Source organism: Gigantopelta aegis, chromosome 6 (assembly GCF_016097555.1).
Source record: "Gigantopelta aegis isolate Gae_Host chromosome 6, Gae_host_genome, whole genome shotgun sequence".
Classification (NCBI taxonomy): domain Eukaryota; kingdom Metazoa; phylum Mollusca; class Gastropoda; order Neomphalida; family Peltospiridae; genus Gigantopelta; species Gigantopelta aegis.
This window is the reverse complement of record NC_054704.1, coordinates 11,657,303-11,679,627: the sequence shown is the minus strand read 5'-3', so window position 1 is coordinate 11,679,627 and position 22,325 is coordinate 11,657,303. Positions and strand designations below refer to the sequence as shown.

Genomic DNA, 22,325 nt, shown 5'->3' with positions numbered 1-22,325 from the left:
TACGTCATAGGATTATGTGACGTCACTAAATCCCATCAGTTTTAACGCATTGCGGGAAATTATAAGCGTCGGCGTAATTTCGATTCTTATAAACAAAGCAGGAATGTATGAGTCTTATGGATGATATTATGTAATATGGTAAAACAATTATTGACCACATTTGAGGCAATATCAAGTTTTATGGACTGAAGAAATTGATATTGACCGAGGCCGTTGGCCTCGGTCAATATCAATTTCTTCAGTCCATAAACATGATATTGCCCTAAATGACCGTCAATAATTGATAAATATATATTATAGGTGTTCCAAAACTGTTTGCATAATTTCAACTTGATTATATATAAACATACAGCACCTGTGTTCAAACTTCAATACAAGCAAATGGCAATTTTTGTGTGTACAAGTTTGAATACAAGATCCAAAACAATATAACAATGAACTATAAATTTATTTTTATTAAAAGTATAATTACTGAGTAATATATTTTAGATTTATATTGTTGATTTCAGTTTTACTAGTTCCAGTATTGGATACCTAGCACATGTGCAGCAAATATGAAACACAAATGGAAAATCATTTTATGTTCCTGAGTTACCCAATTTTAAAAGCCAATTTGTGACAATTAAATATTTTTATGCAGCAATGTAAAGGAACCCACCAGCTACAATACCATTCCAAAATTAAGTTGATTTGACAAGAACTTTGTGCTTAAAAGTAGCTAAAATGTCCCTCTTTTACCGCTTAATCTTGTAAATAAATCTGGCAATGCACATATACTTGGATATACAGTGTTCATTTGATCCAAAACAAAATATCAATGAACCACTGATGTTAAACTATACTTTTACTGTCTATTTATTGATATATAAATCCATTTGGACTTATTTAAGAATAATAATAATATAACAATGAAAATGTGTCAATGAGTCCCTCTGTTACCATGAATTTATTTTTATTAAAAATATAATTAATGAGTGATGTATTTTAGATTTATATTATTGTTTTATACATTTGTTACCTTGATTTCTGTTACACTAGTTCCAATATTGAATGCCTAGCACAGCAGATATAACAAAAACCAGCATGCCTGCCCCTCCGTTACTGAATATTAAAAACCCATTTATGATATTTAAAATAGAGTTGCAGCAGTGTAAAGGAACTTATCACCTACAAACTAAATATGAAAGTAAGTTGTTATGACAAAAACGTAATTCAGTATGAACAATTTTATGTGTAAAAGTAGTTAAATGTCCAACCGTTACTGCTTGATCTTGCCCGTGTGCATTTATTTAATATGAGTTTTAATATATGGAGTGAATACATGCATACCATGTTATTTTTGATATATGTTTGTTAATATATCGATAAACATGCAAGAACCATGCTTTATGGTGGCATCATAAGTTAACATATTCCAATAAGTTATTTTTCTATTAACATTTTAAAGTACATGTTATGAATACAGAAAGTAGTTTGTATATTTAATAATGAAATATTGTTGAAGTAACATTCCCCAAATCATTTCTTATAATTATACCAATGTTTGAAACACAGCTTACATAAAAACACCCACATTTCTTGATTTATAATATATACTCTTCAAAAAAAGTAGGGGAACCTGAAATATTAATGTTAATAATACGTTTTGACCACAGACATCCTAGTAAAGAACGTTCGGGTCTGTTTATCAATGCACCAAAATACATTCCATAGTTTGCACGTGCATCATACAGTTGCCCCGTACACATGCGTGGGGTGTCATTCTCGATTTTGACAATTTCCAGGAAGGTCGATTAATCACTGTGGAACATTATTTCTGTCAATCGTTTTCATTCTGTTGATCATACAATTGTTATTGTTTTGTTTTTAGTTTTTATTGTTTGAATTTGCAATTTACTGATAAAAACAACGTCAACTTTCAAATTTCACTTTTGACCCCTATCGTCCTTCAAGATCTTTGGTGGTCATAAAACCTACTGTAATACTGAACTACTGGTTGTAATGTCTGCCCAATTAATTCACTATTATCATATAACCATTCTTTACAATTGTAATATACCTTACAATTGTGGCAATTGTAAATTCTTATTAGAGTTCCCCTACTTTTTTTGAAGAGTATATGTCATATTACATAGTTTGTTCAACCAGTTCTACTATGGAATAATTAAATTTCTGTTGCATTCATTACAATATCATGCCATTGGTTCACCTTTAAGTTTCTTCATATCATGATGAATGTAAACATTATGTTGATGACATCATTTTATATTGGTATTTTGTCTTATTGAACATTATTGTTTTAGAACCAAAAACAAATTATCCGCAAATACGGTTTGCAGATGATTTTTTTTTGTTCATATCCTGATGAATGTAAAAGAAATAACAAAGAATCCTTACCAGTATACAAAACGTTTTTAAGAAAAAAATGTCATTGTTATTATTGACATAGGCATACAAGTATTTGAGAAAATGTGTGTAACAAATATTTCCATCGACCTCTCTGAACGGAGATACTTGGCTCTGGATTTACATGTATTTGTTATATTTACCAGATCACATTAATTTATTTATTTTTAATTTCTATAAAATATTGCCCCACCATTGAAGATATTTTGAAATGTGTGACCCATGTAAACTTACTAACTTATGACCTGTTTACTGCTGTAGTGAAAAAAAAACAATTCCAAGCTTTACAATTTAAAGTTTATGTATTCATAGAGAAATTAGGAGTCTTTGGCCTTGTAAGTAAAAAAAATGTGAATGCCTTTTCATAAACAGACGTATAGACTTGGCCACTGATTCCTCATGACTACATTTTGTTAGACCTTAAATGAAATGGATGTATATAATAAAAAAAACATTAAATATAATTTTGTGACTATACAGGGTGTATACTACCAAATCAAATCCCATAGACGACAATAGTAACATATGTGGCTAAAACTCCTACCTGCAACGTATCAACCGACATAAACGTCACGGATATAAATACTACCACCCCTTACACTTAAAGTGAATCAGAAAAAAATGGGGGGTCAAGCTGCTCATTTCTGAGATAACGGGTAGCGTCTATGACTACCCTAGTTTCGCACAAAATTCGAGTACTTTTTTTTTCAGGTACCCCATACATGTTTCAAGCACAAGGCTACTTGACACATTGGTACTAGATGAAATAAAATTGCACATTTTTTTTACCCAGATGAAACTATTATTTTTTACAACCAACACACTCACATTTATAACCAATCACAGGACTTGTGGTGTTCACTTCTCTATCAAAAGTTGGGTGCACCTCGAACTTTGACCCAGCCGCAAGTTGTTTGGTTTAGTACTACCTATACACACAGTTTTGATATATTAAAAATGGATGTTTCAATACATAAATACATACTGTAATTTTAATTTCGTGTTCAAATATCTGCTCAATATGAAAATGTGCCACCTATATATTCTGTGATCAACAATCCCATTGATTTGGCACCAACAATTCTTGGTAGATTGCCATTTAATGTGTACATCTTATATTGATGTTGTGCTTATTTTAGTTCTTATTGGGAACTTAACCTGTCTGTAGCCAATTTACATTGCATACAGATTAGCTAATAAAATCTTCCATAAATATCTACTTTTTCAAAGATTTTTCAAGAAAATATTCCACATTTTTTAAAACAAAATTCTTTTAATTTTGAGCTCTTGTCATGAGCGGTTGTTGTACATACTGGATATTTTGTACCAATATAAATTTGTATTGTAAGTCTATACATTGATGTCCTGTACATATATGTTCAAAGAAAATCATGTAAAAAACTAATACATGACTTGCATAATAATTTCACCTACGAAAAATGTATTTTAATATACATAATGTAATAATTATATATCCAATATTTGAAGCTTAATTATTACACTTAATTATAACAGTTACTTGTAATGTACGTAAAATGATATGTTTATAAATGTGTATTTGATAATGGCATACATTGTTAATCTCAGCTGACTGTGTTAATAAGCATGCATTGTATTCCATGGTATATCTGACAAATATCTGTGTGGCTGTGTCATGGTTAAAATACACAACACATTTTGCAATTTAAAGCTATATTTGTCTTCCAGAACTGTAGTATTAGTGGTATGATGAGGTCTTTTGCAATGGTCCCTAAAATATTTGTTGGCTAGTCTTGTCAGTCCGGTAATGATCCAATCATCTAGTGGTCTTTCATTCCAGTCTACAGAAATCCTTGCAATAAGAGAATTAATGTTTGTTTCTCCCTTATTTAACATAGATAAAAAAAAAAAATGGGTTTAAATTATAAAAAAATTTGGAGTTAAAAACACCACACAATACAATTGCTTCATACGAAAATAGCTGATTGTGATAAGAGAACATTATGATTTCATTGGTTGCTATGCAATCTATTCCCGTATAAGGCACTAATACCATGTGGTGTTGCTTTAAGTCTACATACTGATAACAATTGGGAGAATTCACTGCAGTTTCAGGGGATCAATTGCACCTGGTCGTCTTGCAGGAAAGGGGGGGGGGGATCAATCTCCTAAAGCGAAAACTAGAGTATTGATATTTTAATCAGCCCACACTGCCTTAATTCAAAGCCTGCTACAGTTTAACAGTGTTTAAATAGTCAAGTTAGACCCCTAACAGCTAACATTCCTTTTTCTCTCCATTCCTTGGATAATTCAGTTATGTTTCACATATATATCCTGTCTTTTAACTGCAGTGGACAGAATGTCTAGCTTGTGCCCCAGTTAGATGTGCTTGGACTCTTGATTGATGTAAAAAAATTGGCTAGTTGACGGATTGAACTGTGTGATGACCACATTGGAGTGTTATTTAGTTGACCGGTGAAGGTTGAGTGAATGTGTGTTCCAGTTACGAACCAAGACCTAGAGAAATAAGGTCCTTAGATCCGTGACAGTATGCCTTTAAATATAAAAGCAATAGAAAAAGGATTTTGTCACCTCAGTATTAAAGTATGCTGTATTTATCACCTTTTGGGAGAAGAATGATTAAAATATTCTCAGAGTGTCATATAATGTATCTCTATCAGTTCAAATTGAAATGGTAAATTCTTATAGGATGATGAACTGGTTAAAACTGTTTGGGGTTGTTTTTACTGGCTGAAATAGACAACCGAACATTATCGGTGTTTATTTTTATTCCTAATTGAGTAGATCTATAAATTAAATATTGTAGTTCAAACTAACATCACTATGTCACTGATACACACACTGATACACATATTTAAAAGTTAATTACTAAAATTCATAATCTGTAGTTATGTGCATATATGGTTTTGAATACAAGGGAAATAAACAGTTTCTATGCAGATTGTTTGTTTATAATTTCTTGGTTTTGTGATAACTAAAATTATTATTTAAATTATATAACATGAACAACAAGAATTATTATAATCCGAGTCGAAACAGACTGATTGTTTTCCATAAGATATTAAGGCAAGACATTTATTCAGTTATTGAGGCCACATGACCAAGATAACTACTTTTAAAACAAATGAATCATGTGTAAAAATTACAATACATATTGAGTTTAAACTGGTAGATTTCTCTTTAGAAACGAGATGTCACAACTTGCGAAACACCCAAACTGTGTTTTTAAAACTGTTCTTGAATGGCTGAGAATAGGTTCTCATCACACCAGCATTCTCACCTCTTCGAAATGTTCTCTGCACCAGAAAGAGTTTGGAATATATACACAAGGAAGGAAGGAAATTTTTATTTACCGACGCACTCAACACATTTTATTTAAGGTTATCTGGCATCAGACATATGGTTAAAGACCACACAGATATTGAGAGAGGAAACCTGCTGTCACCACTTCATGGGCTACTCTTCAATTAGCAGCAAGGGATCTTTTTATATGCTCCATCCCACAGACAGGATAGTACATACCACTGTTAAACAAATATTCCTTTCTTTTCTGTTTATGGGACATGGAGAAAGAAGACAATGGCGATCCAAATAAATCGAGAATATTTCATGTTTTTTGTCAAATATGCAATCATATCTCACGAGTCGCGCAAGTGTAACGAGTGTGATATGATTGCAAACTTCACGAGATGAGATATAAATCATATTTAACAAAAAACAAGAAATTTTCTCTTTATTATATAACATTTGGCAATATACCTGCAAAATAGTTCTGGCTTTCTTACAGTGAAGATAACAGGAAATTTTTTATTTAACGATGCACCACTCGACATATTTTATTTACGGTTATATGGCATCAGACATATGGTTAAGGACCACACACATACAGAGAGAGAGCAGCAAGGGATCTTTTATATGCACCATCCCACAGACGGGATAGTACATACCACGGCCTTTGTTACACCAGTCTTTGTGCACTGGCTGGAATGAGAAATAGCCCAATGGGGGTGAAGATAACACTTTCTACAGGCACAACATATTTTAGAGTGAAATAGTGAACGAGTCACTGATAACTTTTATTTCACTGATATTTTAAGATATTTCACTAAATGTTGTATAATAAAAAATGTGAAATTGATGTCAGGTTCCTATACTGGTTTCATCAAATATTACAGCTACATCTACTGCCACTTTGTTTCTATGAAGCAGAATGTGTTCTGTTCAAATTACTGAATAATGTCAACTTATTCATATACTGTTTTGGCATGAAATTAGGGGGCGGGACGTAACCCAGTGGTAAAGCGCTCGCCTGATGCACTGCCTGTCTATGATCCATTCTTGTCAGTGGACCCATTGGGCAGTTTCTCATTGCAGCCAGTGCACCACGACTGGTATATCAAAGGTTATGGTATGTGCTGTCCTGTCTGTGGGAAAGTGCATATAAAAGATCCCTTGCTGCATTAGGAAAAATGTGGGTTTTCTCTGATGACTGTGTCAGAATAACCAAATGTTTGATGTCATTAAACAAAACAAACATACATATCAAAATATGTTGCATGACATGTTATTTGTAAATATTTCATGTCATCATTTGAAAGCAGTGAAATGTAATTGGGAATAAAAAAACAGGTCACTGTGACCTAATTAAATTGTATTGCACACTCCGATGTAACATTTTAATGAATGTCTATTAGGTATCCAATATAGTAAATGGAAGACTTGGTCCAAAGACTGAGAAAACCAATCCAATGATGACAACACAAGCATTCCTGAATAATGGAAAGGGATATTTGACATGCACTTACACCAGACCAAATAGCATCCCCTTTGAGTACCAGCTGAAACAGGTTCAGTGGTTCCACTGATGGGGATATTGGTTCTAAGGTGAGAGCTCCACCACTGACTGAACTACATCATAATGTTAAATAAACAGCAGTTACTTCATGGAGAATTCTACACAAGTTGTCATTAAATATCATTTATCTTACGATTTGTTTCAAACACATATCTAACGAGCACAAGTGTATTAATCTTAAAAATATATTTATATATCCTCAAAAACCAGCTAAAACTTACTAGGGTTAACTTGTACATCACAGAGCTATCATGTTTGATCATGCCTATTTGATTGATTGTATGACTATGCCAACCTAGAAGAAGCCAATTGTATGTCTTTAAATCGATAGCAAATGTATAAATTGTGTTGTTAGTGTGTGTTATCATGGATAATGAATGATATTCTCACTGAAGAACATTGAAACCTGATCCAGCATACAATAAATGTTCTACATCTGTTCAATATTAAAAATATGTTTAAATCTGCAAAGCTAAATACCTTACATACCATAAAGTGTAATACTTTTTAAATTCCTTATGTAAAATTCATGATTAATCGAGTCTATTTACATACTTTGTTTAATATGCATTGAGATGCACATGAATTGGTGCAAATTCGATCCAAGTTTCAATTTAGCTACAACTTACTTTTTGTCGCTCAACTCCATTTTTCAGAAACTTCAATGTACAAGAGATGACCCTGTTGTCTTTATTTATATCTCACCCTCAGACTGCACTTAGACAAGGCAATATTTAAAGCTGATAAATAAAACACCAAGTCTTCAATCAGTTTATTTGTATGTATACATACAGGTAGCAAAATATTTCTATATATGGTGCATGCACATGACTATGATAACTCTTTTCACTGCAATATAATATTAGTTCAAATAATGGAAGAACTATGTTAATGTTTTGCAAATTATGGAATTTAAGTCATTAGCTGCTGTGAAAAAAAAGCCATTCACATCATTAACACAAACTGAATTACTTCACAGTTACCTTCAGAGATAAAAATACCAACAAGAAGCAAAGTCAACTTTTATTTTGACGTTTCAGCTGTAAGTATTTTTGAGTTTATCAATGTATATTTGTTTTACTTGTATTGTACATGTATACCAAAAACAGAGAGTATTATATAGTAGCCAGCTTGATTGTAATTTTGAAAAAGACCTGTGGCTGAAACATTAGAAAGAAAGTTGACTTGACTTCTGGTAGTATACAAAGGAGTAATATACTATGTGGTTAACAATGCCAGATTTAACCACTGCACACTCTCAAAGTGGTTACACTAAGTCCACAGTGAAAACCTGATGGGAAATTGCTGGTGTGTGGCACTGATGGCCATAGAAGACGAGCACCTGTCATGGTTGGAGAGATGAGGACTGGGATGTGGAGGTGCACAGTGAAAGATGTTTAAAGATAAGAGCTGCCAGATTGGGAAGCATTAAGGTGGAAATCAAAAGGAGAGAAAGGAAAATGGGCAGTGGGATTTTGAAAAAAGGAAAGAGCCGACTACATCTTTTACAGGTTGTTTTTTTACAAATTTAATTAACAAATTTACTGTTCAATCAACAATAATTGTATTAACTAGTACATTTAATTCTTTAGCCAATAGGACCCAGTCCTAAATAAGCATCCTAATATCCAGTATCATAATATTGTAATACCTTGTCTTGAGTATTAATAGGAAACCCACAGCTACGTTCACTCTTCAGAAATGGTAACAAGGGATCTTTTGTATATACTTTCCCATAGGCAGGACAGCACATTACCACAATATCTAATACAGCAGTTGTGGGGAAATATTAGGATGGGAATCAAATTATATCTTGGATCCGATATTCAGATTACATACTGGTAATTTATTAATTATGACACCTGAGAGATAAAAAAACAAAAACATTACACAGGCTGTCAAGTGGTCTTTTATGAAAAAGTAAGGGGAAAAATAGGACTAGGAATGTCTACCAAAAAAGTAGAGATTTTTCTAATAAACTTACCACTTGTCTTCTTATTTCAATGTTACTCACTGATAGAATCTTCTGGCTTGAGCCATCTTGAAGAAAACTTGAGACCAAATATGATCAGTGCCACAGGGTATGCATTTTATGGTTCTCTGGTATGTATAATATGCAGCCATACCAATATGTGTTTTCTGGGAACATTTGGGAGCCAACCAGTCTATTAAAATAAAAAGTATTCAGAACATTTCAGCCGATTTTGTTTACCAGCATGCAGCTGCATTAGGAGTGCTCGAATGGGTGACTGGAATTCAGTGGGAACTAGTAATAAAATCAAACCAATGGAGCAAAATTTAAACATAAGCTCTACTTGGTTGTTAAAAATAGTTCCATCGTTGTTTTTAGAGCATTGCATAAATTGGGTTCAATAGTTCTGAGTTTGCATGTGAATGGACTACTATCTGCCATCTTTGATTCTGCCAACACCACCTCCAGGGCCCTGTTCAACGAAGCGATCTTAGCCCTACTATTGTCGTAAATACCTACCATTGAGACCTTAAATTTTTTCTACGATTGTCAGCCCATTCCACAACGCGGCGTAGCTTACTATCATCGTAAATTACAGTGAAAATTTACAATTGGTACGAGGCAGTTGTAGGCCACTAACGTAGTTGTCAAATGGCAGCTAGATGATGATATCTCTTTGTGTAAAAATGGATCTAATATATACCAAATACCTTTTATGAAACTCTGTGATCGATGAAAAACAGTCTAGGCATAACGACCTTCACATGAAAATAAGTGAGATAACTCTCATGTCTTATGCATTCGACAATTATCACTTACCGAATAAATTGACAAAGTTACTTCATGGTTGTCCTATACTAATGAATACATCCAACATGTTCCGAAAACTCGGTAAACAATTTATTATTTAACTAATTCGCACTTCTTTGCAAAGAATCTATTAATAATTAAAGGGGCACTTACAACTACCATACGGTTGCTTTGTCGAACAGCTGTAAAGTTTACGGTGTCAGCTGTAAAACTCACCTTAAATCACTACAATTAACCTTGGCTACAATTTGTTCGTGGAATGGGGCCCTGGTCCGGAAGTGCTGGAATCCAGTCCAAGCTGAATGCATCGCTCTTTTGGAACTCTGATTAGGCGTATGACATTTCAGTCTCAAGTCTCTTCAAGAGGAATCCAGCCTAGATCCATCATAATTTCACAAAATCTAAAAATATACTTCAACAAACAATTCTCAATAATTATCTATTTATGTAAAAAAAATTGTCTCAAATTTAAAAAAAGTAGGGAAAGTAGAGGAAAAGAGGGACACTTGACAGCCTGCATTACATAGTATCTTAACATCAGTCTTCAACACACTGCTATATGTTTTAATCAATGTTTTAACTGACAGATTGTGTTGTGCTCAACTCTCCGTCTGATCATTGGCCTTGAGGAAAAACATCAGGTCACTTGTTGTCTTCGATGCTTTCTTCACAGTCGCCAGATCCTGGACACTTTCTGTAATTTTCTTCAATAAACTGCTCTGCAGCTGATTGACTTCTGACTGTAAACAAAAAACAAAGTACAAGTATTTTTATACAGTGCATCCGAGGTCATGGAATAAGCTACTGTATCTAAGAGCTGGATATGTGCATAATAAAAAGTAAAACATCATTTGCTACTTGTAAGTACAAATTGTAGGAATAGTCTATGTGTTGGTAGTTGGTGTTAAAATGACTTGAAAATTAAATTCAAAATTGTCAGAAATGGACTAAGTTTCTTGTCTCGTATCTAGGGCTTTTCTATATTTATAGCATCATTACAGGTGTAATTTTTACACAAAAGGAAAATATGTATATTTAATGACACTTCAGCACATCTTAAACTATGACTAAAACTATGATGTACCAGCTGTGGAGTACTTGTTGGTACACTGTGCTGGGGTGTCAAACTTTGATACTTTTCCTTAAACTTTACTCCACAAAAGAATCAAAATGTTACAAAATGCATCTCATAATACAAGTCATACATCAACTGTCATTTGTCAAATGTGAATTAATGTTAATTTTGTTCTAATATTATTTCATTATTAAATTGCCAAATACCAATTAAAAAATCAAATAGATACAATTCTTAAAAGAGTCTTAGTTAATATGTATTTGGTTTGGTTAACTGAAATTTGAATTTGGTTATTATATAGCTTTTCTAAACAAATATGCCATATTGCAAATAATTTTTATGTAGGGGTCTAGGGTAACGATCTGTTATCACAGCAAATATTAATTTAAAACAAACTATCTACCTCAGCAGTCCTCCGGTCTCCTTTCACAACAATTTTTGCATTCATCCCTTTTGTCAGTGTCACCTTAATTTGGTTCAGCTTCACTTCCAGGTCATGCTCCGAGATGTTTATTTTAATACGAAACTCCTTGTCCTTTTTAACACCTTCCTGCTTTTTTGTACCTTTCTGCTTCATGTCTTCTTCAAACAGCTGCTTTCCGGTCATAAGTTTAAAACACGGAACTCGATCAACATTTTTGCCAACATCCACAAGTTTCATTTCATCTCGCTTGGCCAGCTCTTCAGCTTTCGCAAAAGTCATTTTACCTATAAGTTTGTCAGATGTGTCAAAAACTTGAACTGTCGTATTCCTTGACGGTATGTCTGCATTCACCTTTTCGGTGACAGCAACAGGTTTTCTCTTGACTAAAGCACATGCAGTTGAGGAAAAATTCTGAAAACTGAAATCTCCAAAGTTGTTAAAAGGCTGTTGCTTTCTGTCAAGCAACTGCATAGGATATGGTTTTGCTTGTTGATGTTTGTGAGATGAAAATGGTCTAGAGGAACCCGGAGTCAAACAGGTATTCTTGAAGTGTTGACGTGAAGTGTTTAACGCGAACTGAGGACGCCTCAGAGTTGCACACTGCTGTATTTTTTTAAAGACAATTAATCGGTAGTTGTTGATCAAGCACGCCATTCTGTAACCAAGAAAATAAATTTTGCTTTTTAAAACATGAATAAACATTATTTTAATTATTAATAAGCACATACATGTATGTACAAGTCTTTATAAATGAAATGTGGGATGGGGGATGGGTTGCCTGATGCACGATTGGTCTAGGATTGATTACTGTTAGGGGCCCATTGAGCTATTTCTCGTTTCGTCTAGTGTACCACAATTAGTATATCAAAGGCTGCGGTATGTGCTAGCCTGTCTGGGATTGTGCATATAAAAGATCCCTTGCTACTAATGGAAAAATTAAATGGGTTTCCTCTCTAAATACTATGCTAGAATTACAAAATGCTCTACATCGAACAGCCAATGATTAATAAATCAATGTGCTCTAGTGTTGTTAAAACAAACTTTAGTTTAGAAGTTCTTCGTCTTACATTTCTGATAATAATAAAAAAAAGTTTTATGATTTATGTCATTTAATTTTTGCATATATTTTATATTCTATCACTTTTGTATACTATGAAAATCACTTTTTGAATATGTGAATTCACTTACATATCAAAATAATGCAGGAACACAAGTCAAATTAAAACTTCAAACAATTACAATGGGCGCAGACATTGTTGTTTGTGGTATAATAGTCTCCTCCCTGAATGGTGCGCACCATACTTAATAGTAACTTGATTTAGTTTTTGACAAGACGGCACAATTACTTACCATATATTTAAATTGAAAACATGCAAACATATCAAAACATGTTTGAGAAGGAACTTTATACTGCGACTAATAAATATATATAAAATATTCCTAAGTATTCAGAAGCAATATACCATGGCGTAGAGAGTATTTATAACATTTTAACCAAGGGAATATTTAACTTTGTCCTTTGGGCATTTACAGTGTCTACAGATAACTAAATACTAATAACTATTTTCATACATATGTTATTTTATAGAGTAAAAACTAAAATATGATAATTTTTAATTTTTAATAACTCATAAACCGTTAATTGTGAATGTGTTTAAATATAGAAAATAATCGCATATCACATTTATTTGTGAAAATAGTGTTATAACTTTGAGAGAATGCCGGGAAAACGGACCAGAAACACATTTGATAACATATAAATTGTGAAGTGATATGCTTAAAAATATAAAGAATATGAACATTGGTAATATATACAATACATATTTTAATTTAATCCACAACTTAAGTTTGTTTGAGGTATAATTAATTAACTGCGTGTTCAAATTTTAATAAATATTAAATCACTTCGTAAAGGAATTAGAGTTACCTATATATGACTAATTTTAAGTAATTTAGCTGAAACAATCACAAACCCTGTTGAAACAATTACTGTAATACAACATATTATTTATTTTTTGTTTTGTTTTGTTTTGTTTTGTTTTGTTTTGTTTTTATAAGACAAACTCGTTATTAGCAAATGTTGGTTAAATGTTATTCTTGGTTTTAAACGAAGAGAAAATCAAACTTTAAAATGTTTGATAACAAGTAACTGTATCTCTATATTAAAAATTCACGCACACAATTAATTTCATTCTACCTAAATATACAAATCTATTAGTAAAATGGTGTTACGGATATATATAAAATCATTTTGTTTAAATGTCCTAAAAAAGAGGATGAACTCGAAAAGGATGGATAAATAAAACAAAACGAAAAAGTATGGCTGCCACCTCGGCGCAGGTGCCTTCGACCGAAGACGACGAAGCTTGGTTATATGGCGGTATGATCTGTATTCATACGTCGTGCACACACAACCGACGTTCAATAAAGTTGATTCAATATTTCATGTTACTTTATGACATTATGGGATAATAAACCTTCACAAATACAGACGGGTTTCTTTCTTAAAACTTCAGTTAATGAGTATGGGGAAACGGGTCTCTGGACACTGTTCGTCCGTTGCTTTACACCGTTTGGTTTACATAATAATTTGGGAAAAGAGTTCGATCTGCATCCCTCTTTATCAAAGACTCTAAAAAAATAACCCTAACCATTGAAAGGGGGATACAGGTCGAACTTATGCACTAATTTGTTTAAAGATATCTTGTGCTCCTCCAGATAGGAAAAAAAGTATTACTATATTGGTGAGCTGCATTTTGGGTTGGAGCTATTTTACCTAAACATTCAAGAACCATTTTCTATGTGGACACTGAAATATTTAATAAAATGTGTCTCACCAATGAAGCAGTGCGTAATCTGATATACACTACAAATTGTTTTATGTCTGTAGTAAATAAACATTTTAAAATGGTGAATAAATATAGACACCCCCTTGTATCCAAAACGATTTGCATGTCCAGTGATTAGGCGCAGTAGATGTGGATCGTTGACCCTTCTATTTATAGACCGCCCATGAGCTCACTTTTAGCCCATAAACGCTACACTATTGTCGTAGAATTATTTTAGTACTTTTTTGTTAGAAGCTAGTGGTAGAAGTTAGGTCAATTTTGTTTGGTGCAAATTATGTGCAAAATACAGGGATTTGTAAAGCGAGCGTCACAAACTACATCAACGGCACGAGTATGGTGACAAAGTGTAATACCTCCCGGCATTATTTAGTAAATAGTACATATACATTTATTGAGGAGAGTGATTGCTCGCCTAGCACCATTTCAGGAGAGTGATCTTCATCTCGCCTTGATTTTGCTCATGGCGAAGACTGATAAGGCTGACAACTTCCCAGCATACTTAAGCAAAATACCAAGTGCGCCGAATCACCGGGCACGCCGATACACCGGACACGGTTGTACAGATCTTGCAACAAGACTACATAGAGCATGCGCTATATTTTCACACTGCCAGACTGTTTTTCTTAATCAGCAAGAAAGGTATATATATCAATCAAAGGAGAACTCCATTGTTATTGTTGGTGTTTATAGAACAAAATATATCTAAAGATATGAATGCAATTAATATACAACCGTGTCCGTTGTTTCTGTGCGTCCGGTGATTCGGCGCACTTGATATTTTGCTCAAGTATGCTTAGGACGTTGTCATGTTGTCGGTGTTTTTAACGAATTAAAGTTCAATTCCATTTTGAATGTTTAATCAAGTATCAACATATTTAATGTTAAGGGTACAATTATTTTCTTTTAGAATTATCAAGAATTATATCATAATATCAAAATAAATAATTCACCTGCTTTCGTGTATATAAACATGAAGTAGGTCAGCCTTATTGATATTAAGAATGTTAAAACCAGTCTAAAAACACTGTTCCCACATTTTTAAAATTACTATATTGGTGAGCTGCATTTTGGGTTGGAGCTATTTTACCTAAACATTCAAGAACCATTTTCTATGTGGACACTGAAATATTTAATAAAATGTGTCTCACCAATGAAGCAGTGCGTAATCTGATATACACTACAAATTGTTTTATGTCTGTAGTAAATAAACATTTTAAAATGGTGAATAAATATAGACACCCCCTTGTATCCAAAACGATTTGCATGTCCAGTGATTAGGCGCAGTAGATGTGGATCGTTGACCCTTCTATTTATAGACCGCCCATGAGCTCACTTTTAGCCCATAAACGCTACACTATTGTCGTAGAATTATTTTAGTACTTTTTTGTTAGAAGCTAGTGGTAGAAGTTAGGTCAATTTTGTTTGGTGCAAATTATGTGCAAAATACAGGGATTTGTAAAGCGAGCGTCACAAACTACATCAACGGCACGAGTATGGTGACAAAGTGTAATACCTCCCGGCATTATTTAGTAAATAGTACATATACATTTATTGAGGAGAGTGATTGCTCGCCTAGCACCATTTCAGGAGAGTGATCTTCATCTCGCCTTGATTTTGCTCATGGCGAAGACTGATAAGGCTGACAACTTCCCAGCATACTTAAGCAAAATACCAAGTGCGCCGAATCACCGGGCACGCCGATACACCGGACACGGTTGTACAGATCTTGCAACAAGACTACATAGAGCATGCGCTATATTTTCACACTGCCAGACTGTTTTTCTTAATCAGCAAGAAAGGTATATATATCAATCAAAGGAGAACTCCATTGTTATTGTTGGTGTTTATAGAACAAAATATATCTAAAGATATGAATGCAATTAATATACAACCGTGTCCGTTGTTTCTGTGCGTCCGGTGATTCGGCGCACTTGATATTTTGCTCAAGTATGCTTAGGACGTTGTCATGTTGTCGGTGTTTTTAACGAATTAAAGTTCAATTCCATTTTGAATGTTTAATCAAGTATCACATATTTAATGTTAAGGGTACAATTATTTTCTTTTAGAATTATCAAGAATTATATCATAATATCAAAATAAATAATTCACCTGCTTTCGTGTATATAAACATGAAGTAGGTCAGCCTTATTGATATTAAGAATGTTAAAACCAGTCTAAAAACACTGTTCCCACATTTTTTAAAATTATAGTAATTCTCATTTTTTCCCCCGATTATTTTTGTTTAAACTGAAAAGGAAAACACAGACAAATGCAAACAAAACAAAAGTTTTACCCCTTAATTGACAGTCATTCCAGTTCACAATTGTCACATTGTTACAAACATTTTTTTAAATAATAATAAAATAAAATAAAAGCGAAATAAGATGTGTATGCACAATCTACCCGAGAAAAAAATCCATGTAGGCATCTTAGCCATGCATGATAATGAACATGTATGCATCTGCAGTACTGTGACACTCAAGAAAACGATTCCGAAACTGATCACGAGATGGGTCATGTGTAATCTTTCATTTAAATAGTAATATTTTTTAACAAGACAAAACAAAAAAGTACTAAAATAATCCTGGGACAATGGTGTAGCATTTATGGACTACAAAGTGAGCAGGGTCACCGTCCACATCTACTGCGCCGAATCACCGGACATGCAAATCGTGTTAGATACAAGGGGGTGTCTACATTTATGGACAATTTTATAATGTTTATTTACTACAGACATAAATAAAACAATTTGTAGCGTATTTCAGATTATACAATGCTTCATTGATGAGAAACACATTTTATTAAGTATTTCACAGTGTTCACATAGAAAATGTTTTTTGAATGCTTAGGTGCGCTGATACACTGGACAGCACTGTATATTAAAAACACGTAACAGTTACAGATGCAGATGTCAAAATACACCAGACATGGTGTCTTTGCCAGAGCCATCAGTGTGTTTTGGGCCTTGGATGTCTGTTGAAGATCCACTGCACTAGCCAATAGACCAAAGAGACTGAATCAATCATCCAATGAACTGGTTGTTTACCTGTTTTATGTATAGCCATATTCTCACCTATAAACAGAATAGATTTGGAAATTGTTGGTTATAAATGGTTGGCACTAACTGATCATCTTTCAATTACACAATCGGTTTTATTGAACATAGAAAGATTTGAATAATAAGGACCATGCACTTATTGTGAGTTTCATCGGGATCTTGACCCTTGCCTTTATAACTATTTTGTATCTTTCTTATTTTTGTTTATACACACAAAAACAAAAACCAACTCCAAGTTCCGACATATATTCCATTATCTAAACTGCATGTATAATTAGTTACTTTAGCCCACACAATCGGTAGATCAAATTTTTATTATTGTTGATCATCTGTGTTTTCTGATATTTTCTATGTATTCTTTCAGATGAAAACAAAGCACCTAAAGGTGATGAATCTAGGTGAGTATTTTTGTTCATAACCCAGTATTCACATGAATACTGTACTACTAAACACTTGTTAGGCAGGGAGAACTTTATGTAATTTGTTTTGCTAATATAGTAATAATGCTTAAACTGTAACTTTGTATAAGTAGATAATTTATGTAATTTTCATGTATTTGATGTCATTAACATTAATTATCTTTTGTCTAATGTTTATATTGCAGCTCCAAGGTCACAGAGAATGGTGATACAAATGAGAACAAGTCAGCTATAAAGTCAAGGGAGGGAAGCAAAGAACCAGGGAAGAAAGATGACAAAGAAGAAGGAGAAATGGTAATGTTTGTCTTTGTTTGAGCATGTTACACTTTACTAACATCATTTTATACACGGGTCGGAGATTAGTATTAAACGACTGAAACTATTAACAGTGGCTTAATGAGAAAAAAAGTCAAGTGTAGTAACCTTACACTTCCCACTGAGTTGTTAAAACACTTCGGGACGTGACCTACTGGCATTAATTTAACTCCATTGTCTTAAAGACAAACCACAGAAACAAATATATCGTGTTTATAACCTGCATAGTGTACTTGGGATTTTGTTCATTGACATTGTTTGCATGAATATTACTGCATCACATTTCCACTGTTAAAAAGGTTATAAACTGATCAAGAAAGTACAGATCTGTTTTATAAACGAAGGTTAAGAACATAATATCAGAGAACCAATGTGGATAAGTTTGCGTCAACCATCAGTTGACTTCAGTCCAGAATAGTCTTGATAAACCACTAAATTTTCAAGACTACATGAATACAAACTGTATGCTGCACTTTTGAAGCCAATTAGACTGAAGCTCAAGGACCAGACTATTATTATTAGTCCCTTACCCGGTCCAATCAGAGGGGACCATAGATTTTATCTCTTGTCCATCCGTCTGTCTATCTGTCCCATTTATAGTTTTGTTGAAATGTTTTTCACAATGCTTTAATTTTTTCAAAATGTTTTATTTAGTTTTTATTATTTCTTGAGTTTGTTTAATAACATTTTATGAACTGACAATTAAATTATATATTACAAATATTTCATGAAAATCCATGTAAATTCAGATGTTTAATTCTTGTGTAAATTGTGATGCATATTGGATTTGGAGATACACATGAATTTTTAGCCCTGAACATTTAAATGTTGCTTTTGACCTAATTTATACTTGGTATTAAATGGAATTAATAGTTATGAAATTTTATAGACTAAACAGGTATTTTTCATTTGGGTTAAAATGTGATTAAATTAAATGTATTTGGACAGAGTGGGGAGGAAAAAGAAGAGGAGGACGATTCTGATGATGATGATGTCCAGGTTACCATTGGCGACATTAAGACTTGGACAGCCAGCGAGTAAGTAGTTTAGCTGAAGCGTTTAATATTACTCTTAACACCTAACTCAGGGTTCTCATTCATCCAGAAATATTGAGAGTTCATGGACTCGTGAACTTATATTTTGAGAGTCCATTAGGAATGTAGGAGAGTCCACATTTGAAGATGAATTGATATATCCAATAAAATATATAACTGACAACACAAAAACTTTGACATTTAAAAGGTTTTATGTTGTAATAAAAAGTACATGAACATGAATACATTTTTTTATTATTAAAATGTATGATAAAATATAAAGCAAATACCAGGTAACTCATATATATTAAACAAGCTTTACTTATGTATTTGTAATTTCACTTTAATATTTTGTTCATTATACTTGCATAGCCTCTTACAAATATACAATGTACTAGTAACCATCAAACCATCTTTCTAATATACTGGTATTACTTATGTCCTGGTATTAGCATGTACATGAAACAATAAAAACAGGTAAGGCAGACATTGTTCTTCTAGTCTTTATACTGTGTGTATTGTGCTAATTTTATTTTAAACGCATTTTGCCCATCAGGAATCTAGCATAAAAGCGCTATATTGAATGTTCGTACTGCCATCATTAGTAAACGCACTTTTCTTCTTAGCTCCACGAACCCAGGTGCACACGACATGAAGTTGATTGTCTGATTCCACCTTTTCCAACCATGGAAAAATTTTTAACCAATTATCCCGAAAAACTCGAACTCTACTTTTTTTAACTACTGTATCAGTACCATTACTGGAATTTTCATCTAATCGTGGACGAGAAGAAGAATTTGTCAAACTTTCTTCGACATGTCACTTACGTCCACCAAAACCCCCATCTAATTTCCCTTGCACGGACATCGTAAATGGTAACTGGTACAAAAATGGGGACATACTTATAAACTTACATTTGTTTACATCTACATGTACTATCAGTATGCTTATCAAAACCATAGTATTAGTCGATGGCCTCCTGTTTTGACGACAATTGTTTTGTAGTTGAATTTACATGCGTTACGGCTAACAAATTTAATAATGATTTCCTTTTAAATCATGAATGGATAATCTTTAATGAGAAATGTGTCCAGAAAAAGCAATCAGAGTAGTTGTCACAACAGTAATTGGTCTAAGGGGCCTCAGTCATCCCGTTCATTTCGCACCTTTGATAACACCGACGGAACCAATTCACAAAGCAGTTGTCGACAGTCGGTGATCACGTTAATCAACTACAAGATGACTTCTCATTGGCTGCAGTAAAACAGTGATCTCCATTTGTCTCGCATAATGAATGAGTAGCCCCACCTGTAAAAACATCGACGTATGACCGGGGATATCATTTCCGGGCGGCTTTTTGGAGTGACCAACTGATTGTACCAGTTAACACAATTTCCACGAATTTTTATGAATGTTGCCGATTTACTTTACAGTAAATTTAGATGTTTAAAAAAAAAAAAAAAAGGTATTGAAGTTAAATAAAAATAAAAATATACTGCATCCACAGGGACGCACATGTATGCAATATGGTGCGTCCCATCCTTGATCGCTGTGTCAGGGACCCGGGACTCCAGGTCCGTGAGAACCCTGTATCTAGAGTTGATTTATGTAGTCACAACAATTCCTTCTGCTAGTTGAAAGTTAGAACCTATGTGTTATAAATGTTGTGATCCTTCTCTATCCTTTTGTATATGTATTATATGCAATACAATATGTTTTCAATCAATCCTCCTCAAACGGTCTGAATTAATTTTCATATTTGTCACTCACTAACCACTAGTTACCTTTAGCGTCTGCTAACAAAATTAGAAATTTTTACAAATATACTTTTATAATGCTGATACATGCAAATGCAAAACTTCCCAGAATCCTACTGGTAAGTCCAGAAATATAAAAATGACAGTAATGTGGTATTGACACCCCCCCCCCCCCCCCCAAATACAATTTTTAAAAAAGAAGAAAAATGTTGTTCTTGTAAAAACAAACCTCAACCTTTTCATCAGTCTTCAGAATTGTTGGTTTATACATAACATATATTCATTGGATGAATATTTTAAATTGCTTTTTGTAAATTATATTTTTTTATTATTTTTAAATTTTTTATTTACAGCACTCCCCGTAACTTGTTCAAAGGTGGTACTGCTTACCAAAAAACTGGTGCCGGTAAGGTTCTACTAAAATCTGACCAATAACTAAGGTCCACAGATATTTGGAGAATGTAATCATTCTTGAAAACAATTTTTGTAAAGATTTTGTTGTAGATGTTATTGCTAAGAAGAAATTGTACATAATATAAAATTTGTAGCAGACTTTATTTTAAGTGTGTTTTGTCAATTATATCAGTTTGGCTTTGGGAAATTTTTTGTTTCTGTTTTTGTATGCAATGCCATGCAGTTTGTAAAACATTGGTCAATATATACATAAATCAGCAATACTCTCCCATAGTGAACAATGTCATATGTTCATGGAGTTTAAAATTATATTTTCTTAATTATTTTATTTGACTAAACTAAACTGTACTTATATTAGTTTTGAGTATTCCTTTGTTAATCATCTAGTAGTTGGAGTTTCATGTTTTATGTGTCATAAAAAAAGAAAGAAAGAGAAAATATAATGTTAAACTCGAACACATTTTTTACAGGTTATGTGGAGTCAGATTAGTTACTAAAATGCCAGTAGTAGTTTTTTTTTAGACTTATAAAACAACCAATAATTGTTTGTTTACTTATCTGTCTGTTTTCAGGTGGAACTTCAGTACAAAAAGGAGCATCTGGTAAAGGCCTCGACATCGAAGCACAAGGAACAATAAATGGAGTTCCTGTTTATGAATTTGATCTCAGCAGTTTGAAAACGGAAGATAAACCTTGGAATAAACCTGGTAACATTTAGATATATTTTATATTCAGCTCCACTTAAAACCTTTTGTCATTTTATTACCATTTGAGTTATCTTTTTAGCTAGTGAATACTGTAGATCTATTGTGTATTGCGTCATGAATGTATTGCGACATGCCAACAGTAGCCCAAACTGCATGTAGTTAGTATTGCGACATCAGATGTAGCTTACACGAAAAGTATTGCAACCTTAGCTGGTATTCAACGATAATAC

At 33.2% G+C, this 22,325-nt stretch overlaps 2 protein-coding genes across 2 annotated transcripts in view; one reads left to right on the top strand and one right to left on the bottom strand.

The window, feature by feature from the left end:
* Positions 1 to 8,018: 8,018 nt before the first annotated feature.
* LOC121375712 (translation initiation factor IF-3-like) lies at positions 8,019 to 12,816 on the bottom strand. The gene is made up of 3 exons (XM_041503305.1): positions 12,731 to 12,816; positions 11,522 to 12,197; positions 8,019 to 10,783 (listed from the first exon to the last, which is right to left on the bottom strand). The coding sequence occupies exons 2-3, from the start codon at positions 12,194 to 12,196 to the stop codon at positions 10,643 to 10,645; spliced, it is 816 nt and encodes a 271-aa protein (XP_041359239.1). The 5' UTR covers position 12,197; positions 12,731 to 12,816; the 3' UTR covers positions 8,019 to 10,642.
* A 1,033-nt stretch (positions 12,817 to 13,849) lies between these two features.
* Positions 13,850 to 22,325, top strand: part of LOC121376051 (pre-mRNA 3'-end-processing factor FIP1-like) — a 51,979-nt gene continuing 43,503 nt past the window's right edge. The window contains exons 1-6 of the mRNA XM_041503828.1: positions 13,850 to 13,922; positions 17,814 to 17,847; positions 18,054 to 18,162; positions 19,132 to 19,220; positions 21,328 to 21,380; positions 21,961 to 22,095. Coding sequence (XP_041359762.1) covers positions 13,862 to 13,922; positions 17,814 to 17,847; positions 18,054 to 18,162; positions 19,132 to 19,220; positions 21,328 to 21,380; positions 21,961 to 22,095 — 481 coding nt within the window. The 5' untranslated portion in view covers positions 13,850 to 13,861. The remainder of the gene's footprint in view (positions 13,923 to 17,813; positions 17,848 to 18,053; positions 18,163 to 19,131; positions 19,221 to 21,327; positions 21,381 to 21,960; positions 22,096 to 22,325) is intronic.

Excerpts from the sequence above, each read along its gene's own strand:
- LOC121375712 (XM_041503305.1), bottom strand. The coding sequence starts at position 12,196 with ATGGCGTGCTTGATCAACAACTACCGATTAATTGTCTTTAAAAAAATA. Across the intron at positions 10,784-11,521 it reads GAGACCGGAGGACTGCTGAG|TCAGAAGTCAATCAGCTGCA; the intron begins GTAGATAGTTTG and ends TTTTGTTTACAG.